The sequence below is a fragment of the Dasypus novemcinctus genome, chromosome 7, assembly GCF_030445035.2.
Source record: "Dasypus novemcinctus isolate mDasNov1 chromosome 7, mDasNov1.1.hap2, whole genome shotgun sequence".
Classification (NCBI taxonomy): domain Eukaryota; kingdom Metazoa; phylum Chordata; class Mammalia; order Cingulata; family Dasypodidae; genus Dasypus; species Dasypus novemcinctus.
In genome coordinates this window covers 1,497,514-1,521,821 of record NC_080679.1, presented here as the reverse complement: position 1 = coordinate 1,521,821, position 24,308 = coordinate 1,497,514, and the positions used below count along the sequence as shown (strand labels likewise).

The 24,308-nt window shown below is 50.9% G+C and overlaps 1 protein-coding gene across 20 annotated transcripts in view; it reads left to right on the top strand.

Moving 5' to 3' along the window:
* Window positions 1-24,308, top strand: part of SNED1 (sushi, nidogen and EGF like domains 1) — a 139,427-nt gene that overhangs the window by 39,127 nt on the left and 75,992 nt on the right. For 19 of the 20 annotated variants that reach the window (XR_011649169.1, XR_011649170.1, XM_071216011.1 and 16 more), the window contains exons 2-6: window positions 8,163-8,450; window positions 12,599-12,739; window positions 13,916-14,078; window positions 15,905-16,030; window positions 16,147-16,260. Coding sequence is in view for 18 of the 20 variants with exons in the window: in XM_071216011.1 (XP_071072112.1) it covers window positions 8,163-8,450; window positions 12,599-12,739; window positions 13,916-14,078; window positions 15,905-16,030; window positions 16,147-16,260 (832 nt within the window). In the remaining 2 variants the exon portion in view is untranslated. Of the gene's footprint in view, window positions 1-8,162; window positions 8,451-12,598; window positions 12,740-13,915; window positions 14,079-15,904; window positions 16,031-16,146; window positions 16,261-24,308 lie in introns of those variants that run through there. The other variant, XM_071216021.1, reaches the window with a different exon arrangement.

Here is a 24,308-nt window from a genome sequence, read left to right as displayed (position 1 = left end):
GTTCAAGTGTTTTGCCAATTTTTTAAAAACTGGGTTGTTTGCCTTTTTGTTAGGTTAAAGGATTTCTTTATATATATTGGATATTAATCCTTTATTGGATGTACGGCTTCGAAATATTTTCTTCCATTATGTAGGTTATATTTTTACTTTCCAGACAAAGTCCTTTGATTTTTTCTAATGAGGTCCACTTAATCTATTTTGTCTTTTGTTGCTTGTGCTTTGGGTGTAAAGTATAAGAAACCATTGACTTACACAAGGCCCTGAAGATGCTATACCGCATTTTCTTCTAGGAATTTGATAGCTCTAGTTCTTATATTTAGGTCTTTGATCCATTTTGAGTTGATTTTTTATATATGGTGTGAAGTAAGTCTCCTCCTCCTCCTCCTTCTTTTAAATTTCCCAAATGTAGATACAGTTTTCCAATCATCATTTGTTGAAGAGACTATTCTTTCCCAGTTGCGTGGTCTTTGCCACCTTGTCGAAAATCAGTTGGCCATAAATGTGAGGGTTGATCGCTCAGCTCTCATTCTATTCTTTTGGTCTCTGTGTCTGTGCTTGACCCATGTTGTTTTCTGGGTTTTTTTATTTTTTTGTTTTTAAAGATTTATTTTATTTATTTCTCTCCCCTTCCCCCTCCACCCCACCCCAGTTGTCTGTTCTCTGTGTCCATTTGCTGCGTGTTCTTCTGTGAACACTTCTGTTGTTGTCACCAGCACGGAAATCTGTGTCTCTTTTTGTTGCATCATCCTGCTGCGTCAGCTCTCCATGTGTGCAGTGCCATTCTTGGGCAGGCTGCACTTTCTTTTGCGCGGGGCAGCTCTCCTTATAGGGCACACTCCTTGCGCATGGGGCTCCCCTATGCAGGGACACCCCTGCATGGCAGGGCACTCCTTGCACACATCAGCACTGTGCATGAGCCAGCTCCACACGGGTCAAGGAGGCCCAGGGTTTGAACCGCAGACCTCCCATGTGGTAGACGGACGCCCTAACCACTGGCCAAGTCCGCTTCCATGTTGTTTTGATTACTGTGGCTTTGTAATAAGTTTTAAGAAAGGGAAGTGTGAGTCCTCCAACTTCATTCTTTCTTTTCAAGATTGCTTTAACTATTTTAGGCCCCATACCCTTCCATATAAATTTGATGATAGACTTTTCCATTTCCACAAAGAAGGTCCTTGGAATTTTGATTGGGATTGCATTGAATCTATAAATTGTTGTGGTTAGTGTTGCTATCTTAATCATATTTACTCTTCCAATCCATGAATACAAATGTCCATCTGTTTATTTAGGTCTTCTTTAATTGCTTTTAGTAATGGTTTTAGTTTTCTGTGTACAAGTCCTTTACACCTGTGGTTAGATTTACTCCTAGATATTCGATTGTTTTAGTTGCTATTGTGAATGGAATTTTTTTCTTGGTTTCTCCTTCTGATTGTTCCCTGCTTATGTACAGAAACACTACTAATTTTGGGATGTTGGTCTTATGCCCTGCCACTTTGCTTAATGCATTATTAGCCCTAGGAGCTTTATTGTGGCTTTTGGGGGATTTTCAGATTGTTTTAGCTTGCTAAAAAGCTGACGGGGGTGCAATATACTAGAAGTGGTTTGGCTTTTACAACGGGAATTTATTAGCTTAAAGCTTACAGTTCTGAGACTGTGAAAGTGTCCACACAAGTCATCATCATGAGCCCCCTTCTCCGCATGCTGCAGCCGTGGGGGATCAGGCACATGGCGGCACCTCAAAAGATGCTTTCACTCCGAGCGTGGCTGTGGGGGAGGAGGCACACGGCAGTGCACATGGCAGCCCTGGCGCAGCTCTCCCCTCTCCTCCTGGCCTCAGTGCTAGTTCTACTGCAGGCTGCTCTGTTTGTGGTTTTTCTCTCTCAGGTTCATTGATTTCAACCTTGGAGGCTTCTCTCCATCTATACAGCTTTTATTCTGTGCCTGTGGCTATTTATTCCTCCATTTAAAAAGGACTCCAGTTAGAGGACTAAGACCCAGCCTGTAGGTGGTGGTTTCTTGGACCTGACACCCAAAGCACAAGCAACAAAAGAAAAGAGTGTTAAATGGCCCTTCTCAAAATTAAACACTTTTGCACCTTGCAGGACTTTGTCAAAATGGTGACAAGGCAGCCGACTAGATAGGAGAAAGTATTTGAAAATCATATGTACAATAAGGGTCTAATATCCATGATATATTAAGAGATGTTACAACACAACAATAAAAAGATAAACGACCCAATTTTAAAATGGGCAAAAGACTTGAATAGACATTTATCCAAAGAATACAAAAAGCAAAAAAATAAATAACACATGAAAAAATGTTCAACATCAATAGAAATTAGGGAAATGCAAATCAAAACTACTCTGTGATATCATTTCACACCTATTAGAATGGCCACTATTAAAAAGACAAAAACTATAAGTGCTGAAGAGGATGTGGAGAGATAGGAACACTTATTTGCTGTTGGTGGGAATGCAGAATGGTACAGCCACTGTGGAGGACTGTTTGGCAGTTCCTAAAGAAGTTGAATATAGATTTGCCATGTGACCCTAATACCACTACTGCGTATATACCCAGAAGAACTGAGAGCAGCGACACGAACAGACATCTACACACTGATGTTCATAGTGACATTATTCTCAATTGCCAAAAGTTAGAAACAACCCACATGTCCGTGAACCAATGAGTGGATAAACAAACTGTGGTGTACTCACACGATAGAATATTATGCATCTGTAAGAAGAAATGAAGTCAGAAAGCACATGATAACATGCATGAACCTGGAGGACATTATGTTGAGTGAAGCAAGCCAGACACAAGAGGACAAATACAAAAGTACAGAAATAGCAGCCATGTACAGCAGGGGAAACAGAGAGAGATTAAGAGGTGAAGAATTTTCTTGCTTATTTGTCTGACTTTCTTTTATTATAATATTTGAAGTAATGAAAATGCTCTAATAATGATAGAAGTGATGAATGCACAACTATGTGATTATACTAAATGCCATTGATTGTACACTTTGGATGAATTGTATGCTGTATTAACATGTATCAATAAAATTGACTTGTTTAAAAATAAAGAAGACCCACCCTGGGTCATGCCTTACTGAAATGATCTCATCAAAAGGGAGATCCCTTAACTGAATCTAATCAAAAGGTCCCATCTACAATAGGTTTTACACCCACTGGATTTGATTAGCTTTAAAAACATGATTTTCTGGGATCCACCCAGCTGTTACATTGCACCCTCTGGGTCCAGGAAGATGTGTTCTTTCCATATGCAAATACATTCATTCCGTCACCATATGTCCAAAGCCTTCAATAACTTCAGTAACAATATTAAGTACGAAACCTCATCAAAAACATGTATTGGCATATAACCTACCCTGAGGCAAAATCGCCCTCAGGCGGTGGACCTATGAAACTTACAAAACAAGTTATCTGCTCCCAATATAAAATGAAGGGACAGTCACAGGTTAAACATTCCATTGTCAGAGGGAGAAACTGGAAGGAAAACAGGGGTCACAGGTCCGAACCCGTTCTAAAAACAGTTCTACTGGCTTACTCCATTAGATTTCAGAGTCTGAGAGTTAACTATGCTAGTCTTAGAGGGAAAGTCATTCACCATTAAGTAAGATGTTGGCTGTGGGCTTTTTTTTTTTTTTAAATTTATTTAATTCCCCCCCCTCCCCCGGTTGTCTGTTCTCTGTGTCTATTTGCTGCGTCTTGTTTCCTTGTCCGCTTCTGTTGTCAGCGGCACGAGAAGTGTGGGCGGCGCCATTCCTGGGCAGGCTGCACTTTCTTTCGCACTGGGCGGCTCTCCTTACGGGGCACACTCCTTGCGCGTGGGGCCCCCCTATGCGGGGGACATCTCTGCGTGGCATGGCACTCCTTGCGCGCATCAGCACTGCGCATGGGCCAGCTGCACACGGGTCAAGGAGGCCCAGGGTTTGAACCATGGACCTCCCATGTGGTAGGCAGACACCCTATCCATTGGACCAAGTCCACTTCCCTATGTCCATTGTTGATTTCCAACTTCATTACATTATGATCAGAGAAGACACTTTGTATAATTTCCATCTTTTAAAATTTATTGAGATCTGTCTTATGACCCAACATATGATCTATCCTGGAAAAGGATGCATGAGAACTTGTAAAGAATATATATCTTGCTGTTTAGAGATGTAATGTTCTATAAATATCTGTTAGGTCTAGTTCATTTATCATATTATTCAAGCTCTCTGTTTCCTTATTTATCTTCTTTCTAGATGTTCTATCCAATACTTAGAGTTATGTTTTGAAGTCTCCAACTATTATTGTAGAGACATCTATTTCTCCCTTCAGTTTTTCCAGTGTGTGCTTCATGTATTTTAGGGCACCCAGGTTAGATGCATAAATATTTACTATAGTTATTTCTTCTTTTATTTATATATATATATATTTATAGTGACCTTCTTGGTTGCTATTTGCATGAAATATCTTTTCCCAACCTTTCACTTTCAACCTGATTGTATCCTTATGTCTGAGGTAAGATGAGTCTCTTGCAGACAGCATATAGATGGCTCATTTTTTGAATTCCTTCTGTCAGTCTATGTCTTTTGATTGGGGAAGTCAATCCATTAATGTTCAATGTTATTACTGTAAAAACTTTCCATTTTATCCTTTGACTTTCTGTAATTATACATTACTATTGTCTGTCTTTTTACCCTTTAAGTTACTAGTAGTCTTCATTTCTATACTCTTCTCCAAGTCTCTTGCCCTTGTATTTTCCTTTCAGGCTGTAGCACTCCCTTTAGTATTTCTTGTAAATCTGGTATTTTGGTAATATACTCGCTCAGTTTTTGTCTGTGAAGACTTTAAGCTCACCCTCATTTATGAAGGATAGTTTGTCACTCTGAATAGTAGGTGTCTTGGAGTTGGTCTATTTAGATTTATTCTATTTGGGGTGCACTGCCCTTCTTGGATATTGATATTTATGTATTTTATATGGGTTGGGAAGTTTTTGGTCATTATTTCTTCAAATATTCTGCCCCTTTTCCATTCTTGTATCCTTCTGGGAACTGATAACATGTATGTTTGTTAAGTTTCATGTTATCATTCAATTCCCTGAGACCTATTCCAGTCTTTCCATTCTTTTCTTTTTTTGTTCTCTTGACTTTTCAAGTTCAGTTGCTCACTCTTCCAATTCACTAATTCTGTCTTCCATCAATTCAAATCTGCTATTATATGCCTCTAATGTATTTTTAATATCATCCATCATGTCTTTCATTCCTATAAATTCTGTTACTTTTTTTTGGGGGGGGGGGGTGCTTTCAAATTGTTCTTTATGTTCACCCAGTGTCTTCTTAATATCCTTTCCTTCTGGGACTCCCATAACATGTTTATTGGTGTGCCTCATGGTGTCTCATAGTTGTCTTAAGCTATTTTCACTATTAATACTTCTTTTTTCTTTCTGCTCCTTAGCCTGACTCATTTCAAGTGTCTTGCCTTTAAGTTAACTGATTCTTTGTTCCGCCAGCTCCAATCTGCTCTTGAAACTTTCCTGGGCATTTTTCATTTCAGTTATTGTGGTCCTCAACTCCAGTTGTTCTGTTTATTTCCTTTTTAAAATTTCTCCCTGTTTCCTTCGACCTTCATATTGCTCATTCTTGTTTTCCTGATATCCTATTGTTTTTTCTCTATACTTTTTTCCATCTCCTCAAGCATTTTTTTAGATCATTTTTAAAAGGCTTTGTTCAGTATGAACACATTCTCATCTTCTTTGTTGGTGTTTTCTGTATTTTCATCCTCTTCCTTTGGATGAACCCTCATTTCCTGTTTCTTTGTCTTGTACTCTTTGCACACTGTATATTTTAATATTTTAAAATGTTAACTCTGGGGTTTACTCCCTGGAAGTCTGTTTCTTGGTTTTGTAGCCAGTTGTTGATAAGAGAGATTTTCTTGAGCTTCAGCCCTCCTATCAGAAAGGTCTGTCCAAGGTGAATGGAGTGCGAAGAATTTTCCATTTTATTTTGCCTCTGCCGTATTCTGGGATTTTGCTTGTTAGTTATTTTGAAGTTCTCCTGGTCACAGGAGTTTGGTTGTCCCCTCTTTCCCAGGAGACAAACCTCTCTCTCCCAAGTGTCTAAAGCTAGCAGACCTTTGTCCCAGACTGTCTGTCTTGATAGTTTTTTACACTCCTTTTGCTGTCTCAGGCTGTTTTTGCCAGGAGCAAAAAGGCTGATAAGAGTCACCCAAGGAGGACTTTCTCTATTCAGTCTTTCCCAGCCAAAACAGGTGCCAGGGACCCACCAAGGGGATGCAGACCAGCTCCCAAGTGCTCCGTGGAGGGAGTCGGGGAAGCACTGTTTTGACAGTCCCCAGAGCTGAGCGCTCCTGGCCTGCCCAGCAAATGCAGCCCTTCAGCTGACTCTCCCCTGCAGCCCTGAGAGCACCCTGCATCTTTAAATCTACCCCCTCCACCCTTGTCCACCCTTGTCTACCCTTGTTCCAGGGAGCGCTGGAACAAGAGCTGCCCTCAGAGCCTGGGCCCAGCCGTCTGAATTTACTAATTAAAAACCATGATCAGTGATTGGCAGGGCACACCCATTATCGGGGAAGAGGATTTTTATGTCCCTTTCTGTCACTGGCCACTAGCCAGGGGCTGGACCCCAGGGCAGCCTGATGTGAGAGTGAGGAATGGGCACTGGAACCACCCTGTGGAGACAGCAAGTTACTGTTCTTCACCATTTAATTTATCAGCCTCTTTCCTGGATGCTGGACAGTGTTCTTTTGGCCTCCAGAATTTCAAAATAGCTGACTGAGCCCGTTCCTGCCTGCTTAATTGTTGTTCTGGTGGAAGTCTGAGTCCCGGAGCTCCCTATATCGTCATCTCCCTGCAAGTGCCTAGAAGGTGTTTTGGAGACCCCCTTCTGTCCTGGGTCCTGCCGAGCCCACCTGAGAGGCCGAGCGCTCAGCAAGACACACGGGAGCAGGGGCAGTTGGCACTCAGCCATGCCGGGGCTCCTGCTCCCTAAGTCATCTTTTTTAAAATATTTTCCTTTTGTGTGATCTAATTATCTCTGAAAAAATAATAATAAAAAATAATAATTTCCACCAATGAAGCTATTTTAAACTTGCCTTTTATTTCTTTGAACAGAACATATTAAACTTAGCTATTTTATAGTCTGTGTCTGATAATTCCAGTACTTGGTGTTTCTCTTATTTCTACTTTTCCTTACAATAACGTCTTGCTTCCCTGTGTGCCTGATTATCTTTGACCATGGCCTGGATTTTACATTATGAAATCGCTGGTCTGTTTTGCATCTGCTGCTTCTACATCTTCAAATGCACTCAGGAAACGCAGCTTTAAGGGCCGGTTTACCACTAGAGTCTCCTCCCCTCGCCCTGGGTGTGGGATTGATAGTTCCTCATGCGTTCACTCGTTGGGGCTTTTAAGAAACGAGATATTTTCACCCACCTTTGTGTGGGTCTGAATTACACAGCTGCCCTTGTCCAGAGGGGATAAAAGCACGTTCCAGGCACGTCCTCCCCCCGTAGAAAACAGCAGTCAGAGCCTGGCACCGAGCGCCAGCTCCCTCCATCCCGCCGCCCTGAGGTCAGCGCCTAGCCCTGCAGGAAGGAAACAGGAGCTCAGACAGGTCAAGGCCCTGCGAGCGGCCGTGTGGCCGGCGAGCGGTCGGGCCGGGGTTTCAACCCAGTGTGTCTGTCTTCAACGACAGCGCTGGGTCTCCTCTGCGGGGCAGCCTGCAGGGTTCCACTCCCCGGGCCTCAGGCCCCTCCAGCCGCCTCTGGCCCCTGCCCACCCCGTGTCCACTCATCACACCTGGGGGCCTCCTGCTCACCCGCCCGACTCGTATGGGGCGCTGGGACTCCACCCTCCCAGGGCTCAGGGATAAAGGGTCCCGGCTGGAGAGAGACCGAGGGGCAGGGGTCCCCCAGCCCGCACCCTCCACAGGGCCCCGGGGTGCAGAAAGCAGGTCCCAGCCTGTGCCTGAGCAGGGCGGGCTCCGTCAGGGACGGGAGGGTGCGCAGGGGGCCCCGAGCGTGACGAGCAGACGCGGGGTGCGCAGGGCCAGCGTGGCCGGAGGGAGGCCAAGGAGGGCTCTTCGGGCGCGGGCCAGCGCAGGCGGGCGCGGCCACAGCCCTCTGGCTTTCTGCCGGCAGGTGAACAACAATGGCGTCATCTCCTTCCTGAAGGAGGTTTCCCAGTTCACGCCCGTGGCCTTCCCCATCGCCAAGGACCGCTGCGTGGTAGCCGCCTTCTGGGCCGACGTGGACAACCGGCGCGCAGGCGACGTGTTCTACCGGGAGGCCACGGACCCGGCCACGCTGCGCAGGGCCACGGAGGACGTCCGGCGCTACTTCCCGGCGCTCGCGGGCTTCTCGGCCACCTGGGCTTTCGTCGCCACCTGGCACCAGGTGACCTTCTTCGGCGGCAGCGCCTCCTCTCCCGTGAGTCCAGCCGTTGGTCCCGGGGAGGGCGGGGAGGGCGGCGGGGCCGGGGTCCCCCTGCAGGGGCTCGAGGGGCCGAGGTCACAGAGCCACGGCGGAGCCCGCGCCCCTCCAGGAGCCACGGGCCTCAGGGTCAGGGTCCCCCTGCAGGGGCTCGAGGGGCCGAGGTCGCAGAGCCACAGCCGCGGGGAATCGCCAGGCGCCCCGGAGGGCGGGGTGCGGGCCGGCACCGTAGGAGGCCCCTGAAGGCCGGGGCCGTGCGGCTGCACTGGCAGCGCCCTGTCTCCTGCTGCTTTCCTTCCTCCAAACGGAGCCAAACAGAAGCTCGGGAATAGCGGCCGTCTAGGCGGGCGCGGTAGACCGCGGCGCTGGTGGCCCCTGCGCGCTCAGGGCGCGAGGCTGGCCTCGGCTGGGGGCCGGCGCGGGGTGCGTGCGCCTGGGCACCGCTACGCCTCGGCGGGTGGCCTAGAGGAGCCCTGGAGGCGCCCCCGGGCGGCTGGCCGCGTGCTGGGCCTGGAGTGCGCGTGGACGAGCGGACACGCTCTGCGTCTCCCGGCGGCCGCGCGGGGGCCGCAAGGGTCCCGGAAAGGATCCGGAGTCGCTGGGTCAGGCCCGGCGGGCAGCTCGGGAGGCACGTCCAGCGGCTGGGCCGTGGGCGCTTTGTGCAAGTCAGAGGGGGGCGCTTGGCCGCGGGGGAGCTGGCGGGCCTGGGTGGCCAGAGCAGGGACACGCTGGCCGGGCCTGCGGGAGTAGGGAGAGCAGTCAGAGCCGGTTCCTGGGAAGCGGACGTGGCTCAGGCGATTGGGCTGCAGCCGCTCTCCCACATGGCAGGTCCCCGGGTCCTTTCCCGGAGCCTCCTAAAGAGAAGAGGGGCAGCAGAGCACGCAGCAAAGGGACACAGAGCAGAGAGCCAGGCCGAGCCACGAGAGTGGGGGAGTAAATACATCTTTTCTAAGAAGCTGGTGCCTGGGCCCCCATCTGGCTGGGGGTACGTGGCAGTGGTGCTTGCCCCTGGTTCAGGAGGTGGCCCCACCTGGTGGGCAGCTGGGGATGGAGACAGGGGTCCCAAGCACGTGGCGTGCCAGGAGAGCTGTGTAGGAATGGGGGGGGGGGGCAGTGCAAGGGAGAGAAGGATACCGGCTCTGAGTCTCCTGGCAGCCAAGGCCAAAGAAGAAAAAGAAAGCAAGCCGGGTTGTTTGCGGGAGTAAGATGTTCACTGTTGGATTTGTTTAAAGGCACATGACAGCAAAACAGGGAAGGTGGACTTTTTCTGTAAAAAGTACTACAAATAATTTATCACTCTAGTGACATTTTGTGTACATACAGCCCACTAATATTTAAACAAGCTCGTTTCATCTTATCAACCACTAGGCAGTTTTTCTAGCAGAAGAGAACACGTAATCTACAGTTCCACTACCAAAAGAGCACTCCCAGTAAATATTTCAAAGCAAATGTACATTCTTTTACAAATAGATAGGACCACCTAGATCATGTGGTTTTGTGAGTGTTTTGTTCACTCGCTTTCCTCATTCCCTGTTCTCCTACAGCATTTTAAAATTATTTCAACTCCGCAGTCATCTTCTGTTCCCTCAAGCTTGGGAGGGGGTCCCTCGGAGGTGACAGAAAAGCCCTTAGAGCCCTTCCAGGGTTTCCAAGCCCAGAGTTGTCAATCACAAAATGATTTTCAAGTAAGGCAAGGAACCAGGATTCCGCGTTTCCGTTAGAGATGACCTCTGACCTTGGAGAGCTGGGGCCGTCTCGCCGTTGGCTTGTCCAGGAGCAGGCTCACTGAGGAAGAGTGGACGTTCCTCCTGCTCCTGGGCGAGCAGCCGGAGCAGCTCTGGAGTCTGTTGTCGTCCAACTCCGCATCCCCTAGACCCCCCGAAGCCCCAGCTGGGGGCCGCCGTGGCCTCCTCCCAGGAGGAGGCTCGGGTCTTGTCTAGGGCCAGCCCAGCGTTCCTGAACGCAGGGATTCCTGGCAGTAGAAAGGGGCATCCTTCTTTTCCTTCTCTGCTGCTTTGCTCTCTATTTTGGAGCGGTGTTCTTTAACCCTTTTTAGTATTTCACACACACACGCGTACACGGGCAGACAAGCTCTGTGTGTAATATGACGAGTAACTCTAGGGGAGTACCTGAAACCATCACCCTCCCCCCACCCCGGGACCAACACTCGCCCCTCACCAGCTCCCTGGACCCCATGGGTGCCCCCGGTCACAACCCTCCTCCCCCAGAACTGGCCTTTGCAGCTCTTGCCTCCTCGTGTCTCCAGAGTGTTCGCACTACCTGTGCTTTCCCAGCCGGGAGATAGATACCTGCCCTCAGGAAGGATACCTGCCCTCAGGTAGGATACCTGCCCTCAGGAAGGATACCTGCCCTCAGGTAGGATACCTGCCCTCAGGTAGGATACCTGTCCTCAGGTAGGATACCTGCCCTCAAGCTTCCACATCCTTCTCAGTGACCGCACTCTAGCTACATCAGGCAGCACCTGAATTTATTTCCCCAGGACTGCAGTTGAAAAGGCGCCTGGTGGGGGGTGTGACCCCCAGGGCTTTGTCACGCACAGAGCTCTGGAAGGGTGTCCCTAGTCCCCTCCACAAATGCACAATTTTATAGGCATGTTCAGGCATATAGGCATGTTCAGAAATGCTTGTTTCCCTGCACCCCACCTAAAAGAACTATCGTAATTATTCTCCTTCACCAAGTTATAGAAGATAGGAATGCAATTGTTCTTTTATTTCAATGTACCCATCTTGGATTTCTAATCATGTTGAATTCGTTCTCCTGTTATTCCGTTTTGTCTGATTTGTCCGTTCAGATCCTTTGCCAATTTTACTGTAATAGTTTTCTTCTTTTCTTCTTTTTGATCTGTAGACGTTCTTGTTGAATTAAGGATGTTGATGGTTCTAACTGTACTATAGGTTGCAAATATGTTTTTTGCTTTGCTCTTTGCCATTCAATTTTATTTAACGGCATTTTTATACTCAGATTTTTGTAGTCAAATCTATCAATCTTTTTGATTTCCACAGGTAATGTCAGGCTTGAAAGTCCTTTCCCTTGCCCAGGATTCTACACATGCTTGCCTGTTTTCTTCTTAGTTTTATAGTTGCTTCTATAGCTATACTTATATGTTCTTAAATAGTTATACTTGCATATACTTACATTGTTTTCCATAGCTTACACCAATGTGGGACTTTTTTCCAGGTGTGGTGTAAAGCAGGTCTCTAACTGTTGTTTTTCAGGGTTATCTTTTTGTATCAAGACCACTTACTAAAAAATCCTGTCCTTTGCCCTGATCTACATCTTTATATACACCATCCTCTAATATTTTCATGAAATGTTTTGCGGAATTTGAGAATTCCATGTAAGCCATAAAACCTAACTATTAAGACCTGCCTTTTAGTAAAAGAAAACGTGTTGTACCATTTAAGATCTCACGGCTTTATTGAGTGATTCGCGAACCGGGCAGCATCCCACTCAGAAAGGAGACGGGGGTGGGGGTGGGGGGCGGGGCGGCTCGTGGGGGGCGCGCAGAAGCAGGTTGAGATGTCCTGAATGGCTGACGCGTGGTTTCCTTTTTTTTTTAATTTTAGGAGGTACCAGGGATTGAACCCAGGACCTCATACATGGGAAGCAGGTGCTCAACCACTGAGCTACATCCTCCTCTGGAGCTTGCATTTTACGTAGGGGGTCGCACAAGGTGGGGAGCAGGAGGTGGCTTAGGAACCAGAAAACTAGCCTAGGAAAGAGTTTAGCTGGCGATAACTGACCGACTACTAAACGTGGTGCTTGGGGCAAGCCGGCATTACAGGAAATGGAAACTAGTGTTTTGGGTTTTGGGTTTTAGGTTTTGGGTTTTGGGGACGTGAGGCTTCGCGTGGGCGCCTCCGTGTGGGGCCTGCGAGATTTTCTTGATCGGGTTCCTTGTTGCCCTTTCCCCTTCCCCTTTTCCTTTTGATGGTCTCATCTGTCCACACCAGACGGTTTTGTGGTTTGGCAGGGCCTGAGCCCCCCAGGAGCCGCCCGGGCGCCCGAGTGCCCTGGCCTCTGGGGCTTCGCTCCCCCGGGGGCCGGCACGGGGCGGCCTGGTCTGGGGCGCGGCGGGGCGCGGCGGGGTGGCGGGCGCGGCGGCTCAGCTCCCGCCTCCGCAGGTGAACACCTTCCAGGTGGTGCTCATCACCGACGGCAACGTCTCCTTCACCATCTTCAACTACGAGACCATCGCCTGGACCACGGGCATGCATGCCAGCAGCGGGGGCAACGCAGCCGGCCTGGGGGGCATCGCAGCCCAGGTGGGTGTGGGCTCCCCTCCCCGCGCCAGGGCTGCCCAGCAGGGCCGGGGTGGAGCGGCCGCGGCCCCACGCGTTCCCGAGGCTGCTCCCCGCCCGGAACCACGAGGCCGGCGCAGGCCTGCCGCCCCCGCAGCCCTCCCGTGGCTCCTTTCCTCCTGGGTGTCTCCTTCCTGGGTGCCGGCGGCTGTGGGCACTGACTGTCCTGCAGTCTGTCTTGGCCGGTGGCCCAGGGACCAGCTGTGGAGGGAGTGAGACCGGAGAGTGGACACAGGTGGGCCCACGGGCCAGCAGGGTGCCTTAGTGCTTCAAGGACAGAGGAAGCAGGGTGGGGAGGGGAGGGGGACAGGGTGAGGTGCACAGGGCAGGGGGGCAGTGGAGAGGAAAGAGAGGACAAGTGGGAGGAGAGGGGAGGGCAGGGGAGAGGAGAGGGGAGGGGAAGGCAGAGGAGAAGAGAGGAGAGAGGAGAGAAAAGGGGAGGGGAGAGGAGAGGGGAGGGCAGGGGAGAGGAAAGGGGAGAGGAGGGGAGAGGGAGGCCAGGGGAGAGGAGAGAGGGGACAATTGGGAGGAGAGGGGAGGGCAGGGGAGAGGAGAGGGCAGGGCAGTGGCAGCCCCAAGGGGCGCCTCTGGAGGGGGGCACAGACAGCCCCTGGCCCCAGCAGAAGCTGGGGGGGGACGGGGTGCAGTGGAGGCAGAGGTGTGGGGGGGGGGGGCCCGTGGCAGGGCCACAGCTGCAGAGGGCAGGAGCAGGAGAGGGGGGTTGAGGCCGAGCTGGGCCCGGTCCTGCCGGCCACCGGGTCCTCCCAGCATCCTGAGCAGAAGGGGCGCCTGCAGAGCGAGCCCCACGGGCTGGGTGGGCCTGGCCCGAGACCACCTGGGGGGTTCAAACGCAGGGACCTCAGCCCGGCCGCCCCGCCCTTTCACCACCCGTCACCTGTCCCTGGGGGGCGGCCAGGTGCTGACGTCCAGCCCTCCTGGGTGTCCACTCTCCCCTGGGCCCATGTGCTGGGTGCCGAGGGGTGGGGCGGCGCGGGCAGCCCGACACTGCCCTTGGCTGGAGGCACCCGGGGAGCCCGAGGCGGGGGTCTGGGGTGCCCCTAACACCGGCGCTCCGAGCCCTTGTCCCCCGGGGGTCCCAGGGGCTCCCGGAGGCCTCAGCCGCAGCCCCCCCGCCCGCAGGCCGGCTTCAACGCGGGCGACGGGCGCCGCTACTTCAGCATCCCCGGCTCGCGCACGGCGGGCGTGGCCGAGGTGGAGACCACCACCAACGTGGGCGTGCCCGGGCGCTGGGCCTTCCGAATCGATGATGCGCAGGTGCGCGTGGGGGGCTGCGGCCATACAAGTAAGAGGACCCCCGGCTCCGGCGCGGGCCCTCCGGGGCGGGCGGGAAAGAGGCCGCGGGGGTCTTGCGTGGCTGGAGTGGGGCCGGCGGGGCCGGCGGGGCCGGGCGGGCCGGGGGAGCTGGGGGGGGGCCTGCGGGGCTGGGGGCTGGAAGGGGGCTGCGGGGCCGGCGGGGCCGGGGGGTCCGGGGGAGCTGGGGGGGGCCTGCGGGGCTGGGGGCTGGAGTGGGGCCGGCGGGGCCGGCGGGGCCGGGCGGGCCGGGGGAGCTGGGGGGGCCTGCGGGGCTGGGGGCGCTGCGGGGCTGGGGGCTGGAAGGGGGCTGCGGGGCCGGCGGGGCCGGGGGGTCCGGGGGAGCTGGGGGGGCCTGCGGGGCTGGGGGCGCTGCGGGGCTGGGGGCTGGAAGGGGGCTGCGGGGCCGGCGGGGCCGGGGGGGTCCGGGGGAGCTGGGGGGGGCCCTGCGGGGCTGCAGCGCTGAAGGGGGGCTGCGGGGCCTACGGGACTGGGGGGGGCCTGCGGGGCTGGGGGCTGGAAGGGGGCTGCAGGGCTGGAGGGGGCCTGCGGGGCTGGGGGCGCTGCGGGGCTGGGGGCGTCTTCGGGGCTGGGGAGTCCGCCCCGGGGCCTCAGGGGCGCCTCTCCCTGGGGGGTGGGGGGGTGGGGGGTGGGCTGAGGTGCCGCCGGTTCCCACACCAGCCTGCAGCGCGGGGAGGGGCCACGTGTGTGTCCCTGGGAGCCTCACGGGCCCCGTGGGCCCCTCCCCTGCGGTGGGCCTTGGTGGGCGTGGTCCAGGGCGCTCCTGGCCCCTGCGGCCCTGGGCTGGGAAGGCCGGCAGCGGGAGGGCGGGGCCCTGGGGGTGGGGGGGGTGGGGGGAGGGCGCGCGCGAGGTGGAGCCCCACAACACTATTGCTTAGGAATTGGGGGAGGGGTCCCGCGAGATGCTCAGCCAAGAGCTGCCAGCGGGCCGGCCTGGCCCCCCGCGGCTGTCCCCCGGGGGCTCCTTCCCAGCGGGGAGGGCCTTCTCCCCACCGCCCTGTGAGCTCCGTGCCGCCTCCGGGGAAGGGCGAGGCTCTGGGACCCCAAGCCTGCGGGGCTGGGGGCGGCACCCGGCCACCCGCACCTCGCTCCTGGCGGCCCCTGGGCACGTTAGTCCGGGGGGGGGGCGGTGGGCTGGATGGGCCTCGGGGATGCGCGTGAGCCCCGGGAGGACTTGAAGTCTCACGCGGGGAAGGGCTGGGCCAGACGCGGAGCTGCTGCGCGCAGGACGCACGCTCCGCGGGGGAAACGTGCGCGCCGGCCACAGAGGGCTCCGGGGGCTCCAAACAGTCCCCCTGGGCTAACGCATTAATCGCACGTGTCGGGGGGCCTGACCCTCCAGCTGTAGGGACCTGGTGGCCGCAGCCCCACGGCCGCCTGTCCTCGAGAGCCGGGCACGGGGGTGGCGGTGGCCTGCAGGGCCCTGGCGACACTCAGAGTCAAGGAAACCGAAGGGTGCTGGGGCTTGCCCGGGTTTCTAGAACCGTCCCTGCCGGAGCAGGAAACAGACTGTGACCCCTCCAGGAGGGTCTGCGCCCCTACACCGCCCACCGCCTCTGCTCTCAGCTCGGGACCACCCCCCCACCTGCCCACGGTTGCCCCCTTTGTTGCTGGACCTGTGTGGGTGGCTGTGTCAGGAGGTCCAAGCTTGCAGGAGCGGGGTGGGGTTGTGGGGTTGCATGGGGACAGAGGTGACCGGCTTGCCACGGCCGTCGGGCGGGGGGACGCGGTGGCTGGATGCCCCCCCCCCTGCTCGGGCCTGCAGGCGGGAGGGACAGCGCGGCCCTCTGCCCGCAGCCTCGGTGTGCCTGGCCCTGCGCCCCTGCCTCAACGGCGGCGAGTGCATGGACGACTGCGTCACGGGCAGCCCCTCCTACACCTGCTCCTGCCTGGCGGGCTTCACGGGGAAGAGGTGCCACCTGGGTGAGCGGCTCGGCCTCGGGGGTGTGCGGCCTGCGGGGGAGGGGGGGTAGACCCTGCTGCGCCCCGTAGCTGCACTTCCCCCTTCCTCACTGACCCGCCACCTGGCCCCTCCGCAGATGTCAACGAGTGTGCTTCCCACCCGTGCCAGAACGGGGGCACCTGCTCCCACGGCATCAACAGCTTCAGCTGCCAGTGCCCAGCCGGCTTTGGGGGGCCCACCTGTGAGACAGGTAGGAGCCCGGCGCCCCACGGCCATCCCCCCAGCCAGGAGGGGAGTGTTGGTCAGTCTGTGGGGGCCGCGGGGGGCCTGGGGGAGCGTGGGCGATGACCAAGGCCCCTGTCCCGGGCCCTGCGCTCCGACCACGGAGGAACAGGCAGGGGCGGTTCCGGGCGGGCTGGGGTCAGGGCCAGCTGCAGAGCCCCTCTGGGCCAGCCCCTCTCGCCCCAGGCAGGCTTCATGGGAAGGTGGGGGTGCAGGGCCAGAGCTGCCTCTGCTGGTCGGGGGCACGGCCGCGTGTGCTGTGCTGTCTGTGCACCGCCCCCTGACCCTGGGCCCTCCTTCCACCATCCTGTGCTCCCTGGAAGCAGCAGGAGCGCGGTGAACCGCCCCCCAGGGTCTCACAGGGTCTCAGGCAGGTTGGGGGCCTTCCTGATCCCCACTGCACTTCCCAACTGCAGCCCCCACCCTCAGCTCCGTGTACCTTGCAGCGTCCAACATTCCTTCACGGCCCCCACCCACCCGGTGAAGCAAGGGGGACCCCCATTCCCACCCCGGGCCCGCTGTGGGGGTGCAGGCAGAGGAAAGCCTCGTAAATGGAAGCGGTACGGTCACCCGCCCCCACCGGCACAGTGAGACACCCACCTGCCACTACGGGACAGTTCTCATAACGCCATAGTAGGCCGTTCAGACGGAGTGCGTGCAAATAACCAGGGCGGCAGTGCCGGCCAGAAAGGCAGCACTTAACCCGTGGAGACAGAAGGCCACAGGGATTTTAAAATGTGCAATTCCAGTCTGCGTATATATGTTTATTGCAAAGATGACAAGATGTCAATAAAAGACTTTCACACGTACAAAGAGATGACATTAGGATAAAATTCTGCAGGAGAAATGGAATGGAAGTGTGATTTCAAGGTGGAAAGGAGCACAGAGGAACCTCCCAAGAGGGGGCTGCTTGGGCTTTTGAAAGGTGGCCGTGCTGGGGATCCAGCCACGCTGCCGCCAGGCCCCTCCCGCTCCTGGCCGCTGTCCTGCCCAGAAGTGTCCCGTGGCCACTTCCAGGGAATACAGAAGAGCACATTCCACGCAAGGGCATTTGGCCTCGTCCAGAAACGCCTGCCCTGCTGGCCGTCCATGTGCGCTTTTTCTTTTTTCTTTTTACACATTTTTATTAGAGAAATTGTAGATTTACAGAAAAATCATGTGCACATATAGATTTCCTATATATTCCCCTCACACATACACAGTTTTACCTATGGAGCCACCAGAAGCTATTACAAGAAGTAAGGGGGAAGCGGACTTGGCCCAGTGGTTAGGGCGTCCGTCTACCACATGGGAGGTCCGCGGTTCAAACCCCGGGCCTCCTTGACCCGTGTGGAGCTGGCCCATGCGCAGTGCTGATGCACGCAAGGAGTGCTGTGCCACGCAGGGGTGTCCCCCACGTAGGGGAGCCCCACGCGCAAGGAGTGCACCCATAAGGAGAGCCGCCCAGTGCAAAAGAAAGTGCAGCCTGCCCAGGAATGGCACCGCACACACAGAGAGCTGTCACAACAAGATGACACAACAAAAAGAGACACAGATTCCCGTGCCGCTGACAACAACAGAAGCGGACAAAGAAGAACACGCAGCAAATAGACACAGAGAACAGACAACTGGAGTGGCTGGGAGGGGAGAGAAATAATAAATGTTTAAAAAAAAAAAAAGTAAGGAAAGATACCCTAAACCTTCACAGGTTCTACTGACACCTTGATTTTAGACCTCTGGTCTTCCTAATTGTGAGAGAATACATTTCTCTTGTTTTGTTTTTTTAATTTTAATTTTTTGGTTCTACATTCTTTTTTTTTTAATGTTACATTAAAAAAAATATATGAGGGCCTCATATAGCCCCACCCCCCTCACCCCACTCCTCCCACATCAACCACCTCTTTCACCATCGTGGCACATCCACTGCATTTGGTGAATAGGTTTTGGAGCACTGCTGCTCCCCAAGGACAGTGGTCCACATTGTAGTCCACACTCTCCCCCAGTCCACCCAGTGGGCCATGGCAGGACCCACAGTGTCCAGCATCTGTCCCTGCAGCACCACCCAGGACAACTCCAATCCTGAAAATTCCCCCACACCACCTCTCTTCCTCCCTCTCCCCACATCAGTGCTGCAGTTTCTTCCACTATTAGTGACAGTAGTTGCACAGTAGAATAGCAGTACGTCCACTCTAGTCCATACTCTATTCTTCCGTCCTGTGGACCCTGGGATCGTCCATGTGCTCTTAAAAAGAGCAGCGTGGGGTGGGGTCCCCGCATATGGGTGACCGCCTCTGTTCTCCCCAAAAGCCAGGGAGGTGGCCCAGAGAGTGCTCCATGTGTGGGTACCACAGGCTTTTGGGGGGCCAGGCGGGGGGGCCCAGCGATGGCCAGGCTGGGCAGCAGCGTGTCAGCTGTCCACCTGGCTTCCCAAAGCCCCTCTGCAGGCCACCAGCACAGAGTGCTCGCCCACCCTCTCCACAGAAAAGGTGACCCCCTTGCCGTCCCCCCACACACACTGAAGGAGGGGACTTAGGCTCCAGCTCCTCTAGGCAGAGTCGACTAGATTATTTGGAATTCTCCTCGGGGGTTTACTTCTTCAATCATTGCTGATATCCTAAGGACTCCTGGGTGTTTACTTTATGCTTTGGGATACTGTAGCCTTTGGGCACTCGTTCAGGGGGTTCCTCTACGCTTGGCAGAGCCCATCACTGTGGGATGTTTTTTGTTTTGTTTTTTAAAATATATATACTTATATTTATATAAACATATATATATTTTAAAAATACTTAGATTACGTAAATGTTACATAAAAATATACGGGGTTCCCACGTGTCCTGCTCCCTACACCTCCCACGTTTTCCCACATTAACAGCATCCTTCCTTAGTGAGGCACATTTGTTACAATTGATGAAAACATTTTGGAGCACTGCCACTAAGCGTGGACTATAGTTTACATTGTAGTTTACACTCTCTCCCACACAATTTTGTAGGTTATGACAAATATGTAATGTCATGTATCTGTCATTGTCATGTCATTCAGGGCTATTCCCAAGTCCCGAAAACACCCCCTTGTTACACCTGTTTTTCCCTCCCCCTGCCCTCAGAACCCCCAGTGGGTGTTTTTAAAGCACTTCCTTCTTTCTGGCACAATATGCCCAGGCTGAGCTTGTCTGTTCCCTGCCCCAGCCCTAGAATCAGCCTTCTTTCCAAGGAGCCTGATCCCTTGAATGGGGGAACAGGTTAGACACCAAGGTCTGGGCGCTTGAGCGTGCCTCTTGCCGTGGAGTGCGCCACCAGCAGTGGGTGAGACTCCCTGCTACTCCGTCCTGGCCGCAGCCAGCCCGACAATTCTAGGATGTTATTCCTGCTGTTGGGTGTGTAGTGGTGTCTCGCTTTAATTTGAAATTCCTTCAGGAAAAAATGATTTTGAGCATCTTTTCATATACTTATTTCCCATCTGTACATCTTCTTGGTAAAATGTCTGTTCAGGACTTTTACTCATTTTTTATTGGGTTATTTGCTTTCTTATTGTTGAGTCTGAAGAGTTCCAAAGGACACAAGTTCTTTATCAGATATGTGGTTTTCAAATATTGTCTCCTAGTCATGGTTTGTCTCTTATTTTCTCAACAGCATCTTTCAGAGAAAAGGTTTTTAATTTAAATAAATTCTAAATTATCAATCTTTTTCTTTCCATGAATCATACTATAGGAGTTGTATTTAAAAATTCTCCCAACCCAAGGTCACCTAGATTTTCTCCTATGTTTTCATCAAGAAGTTTATAGTTTTGCATTTTATATTTATGTCTATGATAACTTTTTCACATTTAAAATATTTTTGTTTCTATTTTTGAAATAATAGTACATCGCATGATACAAAATTCAAAGGGTAAAAAAAACAGTATTTTTTAAAAATACAAATTGTAACTAGGTATTTATGTTTAAAATCAGCCTCTTACTAGTTTGGAAAGTAATGGATACTCATTTTGGAAAACTTAGAAAACACTAAAAGCTCAAAAAAACACACAAAAAAAGCTCAAAAAAACACACAAAAGTACCTGTTATTCCATGTCTTGGAGGTAACTAAGGGGGATATTTTAGGGTGTTTACCTAGTCTTTGTATGTTTTTAAATGTAATTTGTTTATTTTTAATTGTGGTCTAATATACAGAAAATCATTTTAACCATTTTAAGTGGCCGATTTTTGACACCGGATACATTGATAATACTGTGTAGCTTTCACCACTATTTCTAGGGTATTTTCATCATGTCAAACCAAAACTCATACTCATTTAGCAAAAACTCTCCATTCTGCTCAACTCTTACCCCAATAACCATTATTCTACTTTCTATCTCTATGAACTTGCTTATTCTAAGTACTTCGTGTGAGAGAAATCATACAACATTTGTCTGTTTGTGTCTGGTTTATTTTACTTGACAGGAAGTCTTCAAGGTTCACCCACGTTGTAGCATGTATCAGAGCTTCATTTTCCTTAAGGCTGAATGATATTCCATTGTGTGGCTAGACCATGTTTTGTTTATCCGTTCATCCACTGGATTGCTTCCACCTTTAGACTCTTGTGAATAATGTGCAAAGGACACTGGTGTACAATGTCCCCAAGTCCCTGCTGACAACTCCACTGAGTGGTGTTTTAGTTTCTTGCCCGCTAAAACGAATGCCACATGAGGGCTCGGCTAACCCACAGGCGTGCAGCGGCTCTCGGTGTCAGAGGCTGGAAGGCGTCCTCCGGGGCCGGCATCTTCTGGCTGGCCGGCCACCTTTGGGGCTCCTTGGCTCTTCCATCCCATGGCAATGCACACGGCAGCGTCTTTTTCTTCTGGCTCCATTGAATTCCATTCCAATTTCCCCGGCTTGTAAGGACTTCAGCCGTGTTGGATTAAGGCTCCCCCTCGTCCAGTGTGGACACATCCTCACAGGTCCTGTTTACAAATGGGCTCCCGCTCACAAGACCAGGGGCTGGGACCTGCACACGCCTTCTGGGAGGACATGATTCAACCCCCAACAGGAAAATACCCAGGCGTGGGATTGCCCAGTCATGTGGTAATTCTGTGTTTAACTTTCTGGGAAACCACCAAACCATTTTCTGTAGCGGCCACCAACAGTGGTTCTTACTTCTCCCAATCTCAGGAACACATGGTTATTTTCAGGTGTGGTGTTTTTTTTTTTGGTTGTTGTTGTTGTTTGTTTGTTTCTCAAGTGATTTTTTTCCCTTTATTTTTAAACATGTTTTAGATTATATGAAAGTTTTATCGATATATAAGGATTCCCATATAGCCCACTCCTTGCCCTTCACACTTTACCCCATTAGCAGCACCTTTCATTAATGTGGTACCTGTGTTACAATTGAGGAACATGTATGAGCACACACTGAAGCACTGCTGCTAACCACGGTCTATAGTTTACATCATGGTTTACATGTTGCTCCGCATAATTTCACAGGTTTTGATAAAATATATAATGGCATGTATCCATCATTGCAATAATGTCCCCAAAATGCCCCTGGCTTTTTTTTTAAGATTTACTTATCCCCACCCTACCCACCGTGGTTTGCGCTTGATGTCTGCTCTCTGCTCACTGTTTTTTTTTAGGAGGCACTGGGACCCAAACCTGGGACCTTCCATGTGGGAGGGAGGCACCCAGTCACTTGAACCATCTCTGCTTATTGTGTCTCTTATTGTGTTTCCTTACCGTGTCTCTTCATTGCATCATCTCGCTGCATCATTTCGCTGCGTCTTGTTGCATCATCTTGTTGTGCCAACTTGTCACGCCAGCCCGTTGCTTCAGCTCACTATCTGTCAGCTCACTGTCTTACCTGTCTTCTTTAGGAGGCACCAGGGATTTCCCATGTGGTAGGCAGATGCCCAGCTGCTTAAGCCACATCTACTTCCCCGTTTTGTTTTTTAAGAAAAGTCATCCTAGTGGCATGAAGTGGCATTTCATTGTAGTTTTAATTTGCATTTCTTTAATGGATAATGGTTTTGAACATGTTTTTGTAGACTTATTTGGCATTTGGATAGATTCTTTGGAAAAATACTCAAATCTTTGGCCCACTTTTTAATTGGGTTGTTTGTCTTTTTGTTACTGAGTTGTAGAATTTCTTTAGATATTCTGGATATTAAACCTTTATCAGATAATATGGTTTCTAAATGCATTCTCCCATTCTGTAGACTGTCTATTCACTTTCCTGATAATGTCCTTTATTGTGCAAATTTTTAATTTTAATGAAGTCCATTTTATCTGTTTTTTCTTTTGTTGCTTATACTTTTGGTGTAAAATCTAGAAATCCATTGCCTACTACAAGATACTGAAGATATTTCCCCATGTTTTCTTGTTAGGAAGTTTATAGTATTAGCACTGATATTTAGGTTGTTGATCCATTTTGAATTAATTTTTATAAATGAGACAGAGAGGGGTCCACATTCATTCTTTTGCATGTGGATTTCCAGTTGTCTTTGCATCATTTGTTGAAGAGACTGTTCTTTCTTCATTGAATGGACTTGACACCTTTGTTGAAAATCAAATGGCCATAGATATGTGGATTTATCTCTGGATTCTCAGTTCTCTTCCTTTGGTCTATATGTCTATCCTTTGCCATTACCACACTCTTCTTTTTTTTAACTTTAGTTTGTACATTTAATAATTGATAATATAAACAATAATTAGGAAAAAAGAAAATACAGTTGAATAAAAACATACATTTCTCAATTAAATGTACTGGATACATATAAATTTTTTTTAATTCATACAATATGTTACACAATATATTTGGTTCATAATAATGCGATCATACAGTATTTGTCCTCTTGTGCCTGGCTTGCTTCACTCAACATAATGTCCTCCAGGTTCATCCATGTTGTCATATGCTTCACGACTTCATTTCTTCTTACAACTGCATAATATTCCATTGTGTGTACACACCACAGTTTGCTTATCCATTCTTCAGTTGATAGACACCTGGGTTGTTTCCAACTTTTGGCAATCGTGAATAATACCACTCTGAACATCAGGGTGCAGATGTCTATTTGTGTCGCTGCTCTCCATTCTTCTGGGTGTATACCCAGTAGTGGTATTGCAGGGTCACGTGGCAAGTCTATATTCACCTTCCTTAGGAACTGCCAAACAGTCCTCCACAGAAGCGATACCACTGTGCATGCCCACCAGCAGTGAATAACATCCTCTCCAACACTTGTAGTTCTCTGTCTTTTTAATTGTGGCCATTCTGATACGTGTGAAATGAAATCTCATTGTAGTTTTGATTTGCATTTCCCTAATCATTAGTGACATTGAACCATTTTTTCATGGTTTTTTTTTTCTTTGCCATTTGTATTTCTTCTTTGGACAAAATGTCTATTCAAGTCTTTTGCCCATTTTTAATTGGGTCATTTGTCTTTTTATTGCTGAGTTGTAATATCTCTTTATACATCTTGGATATTAAACCCTCATTGGACATGTGATTTCCAAATATTTTCTCCAGTTGAGTCAGCTGCCTTTTCACCCTTTTAACAAAGTCCTATAAGGTACAAAAGTGTTCACTTTTGAGGAGGTCCCATTTACCTATTCTTTTGTTGTGTGTGCTTTGGGTGTAATATCCAAGAAACCATCACCTACGACAAGGTCTTGAAGATGTTTCCCTACTTTCTCCTAGTAGTCTTATAGTCTTGGCTTTTATATTTAGGCCTTTGATCATTCTGAGTTGATTCTTGTACAAGGAGTGAGATAGAGGTCCTCTTTCATTCTTTTGGTTGTAGCTATCCAAATATCTCAGCACCATTTGTTGAAGAGACTGTTTTGTTCTGTTAACACGGACTTGGTAGGTTTGCCAAAAACTAGTTGACTGTATAGGTGGGGTTTATTTCTGTATTCTCAATTCTATTCCACTGACCAATGTGTCTGTCTTTATGCCAGAACCATACTGTTTTGACCACTGTAGCTTTGTAATATGTTTCAAGGTCAGGGAGTGAAATTCCTCCCATGTCACTCTTTTTTTTCCAGGATGCTTTGGCTGTTCGGGTGAACATTG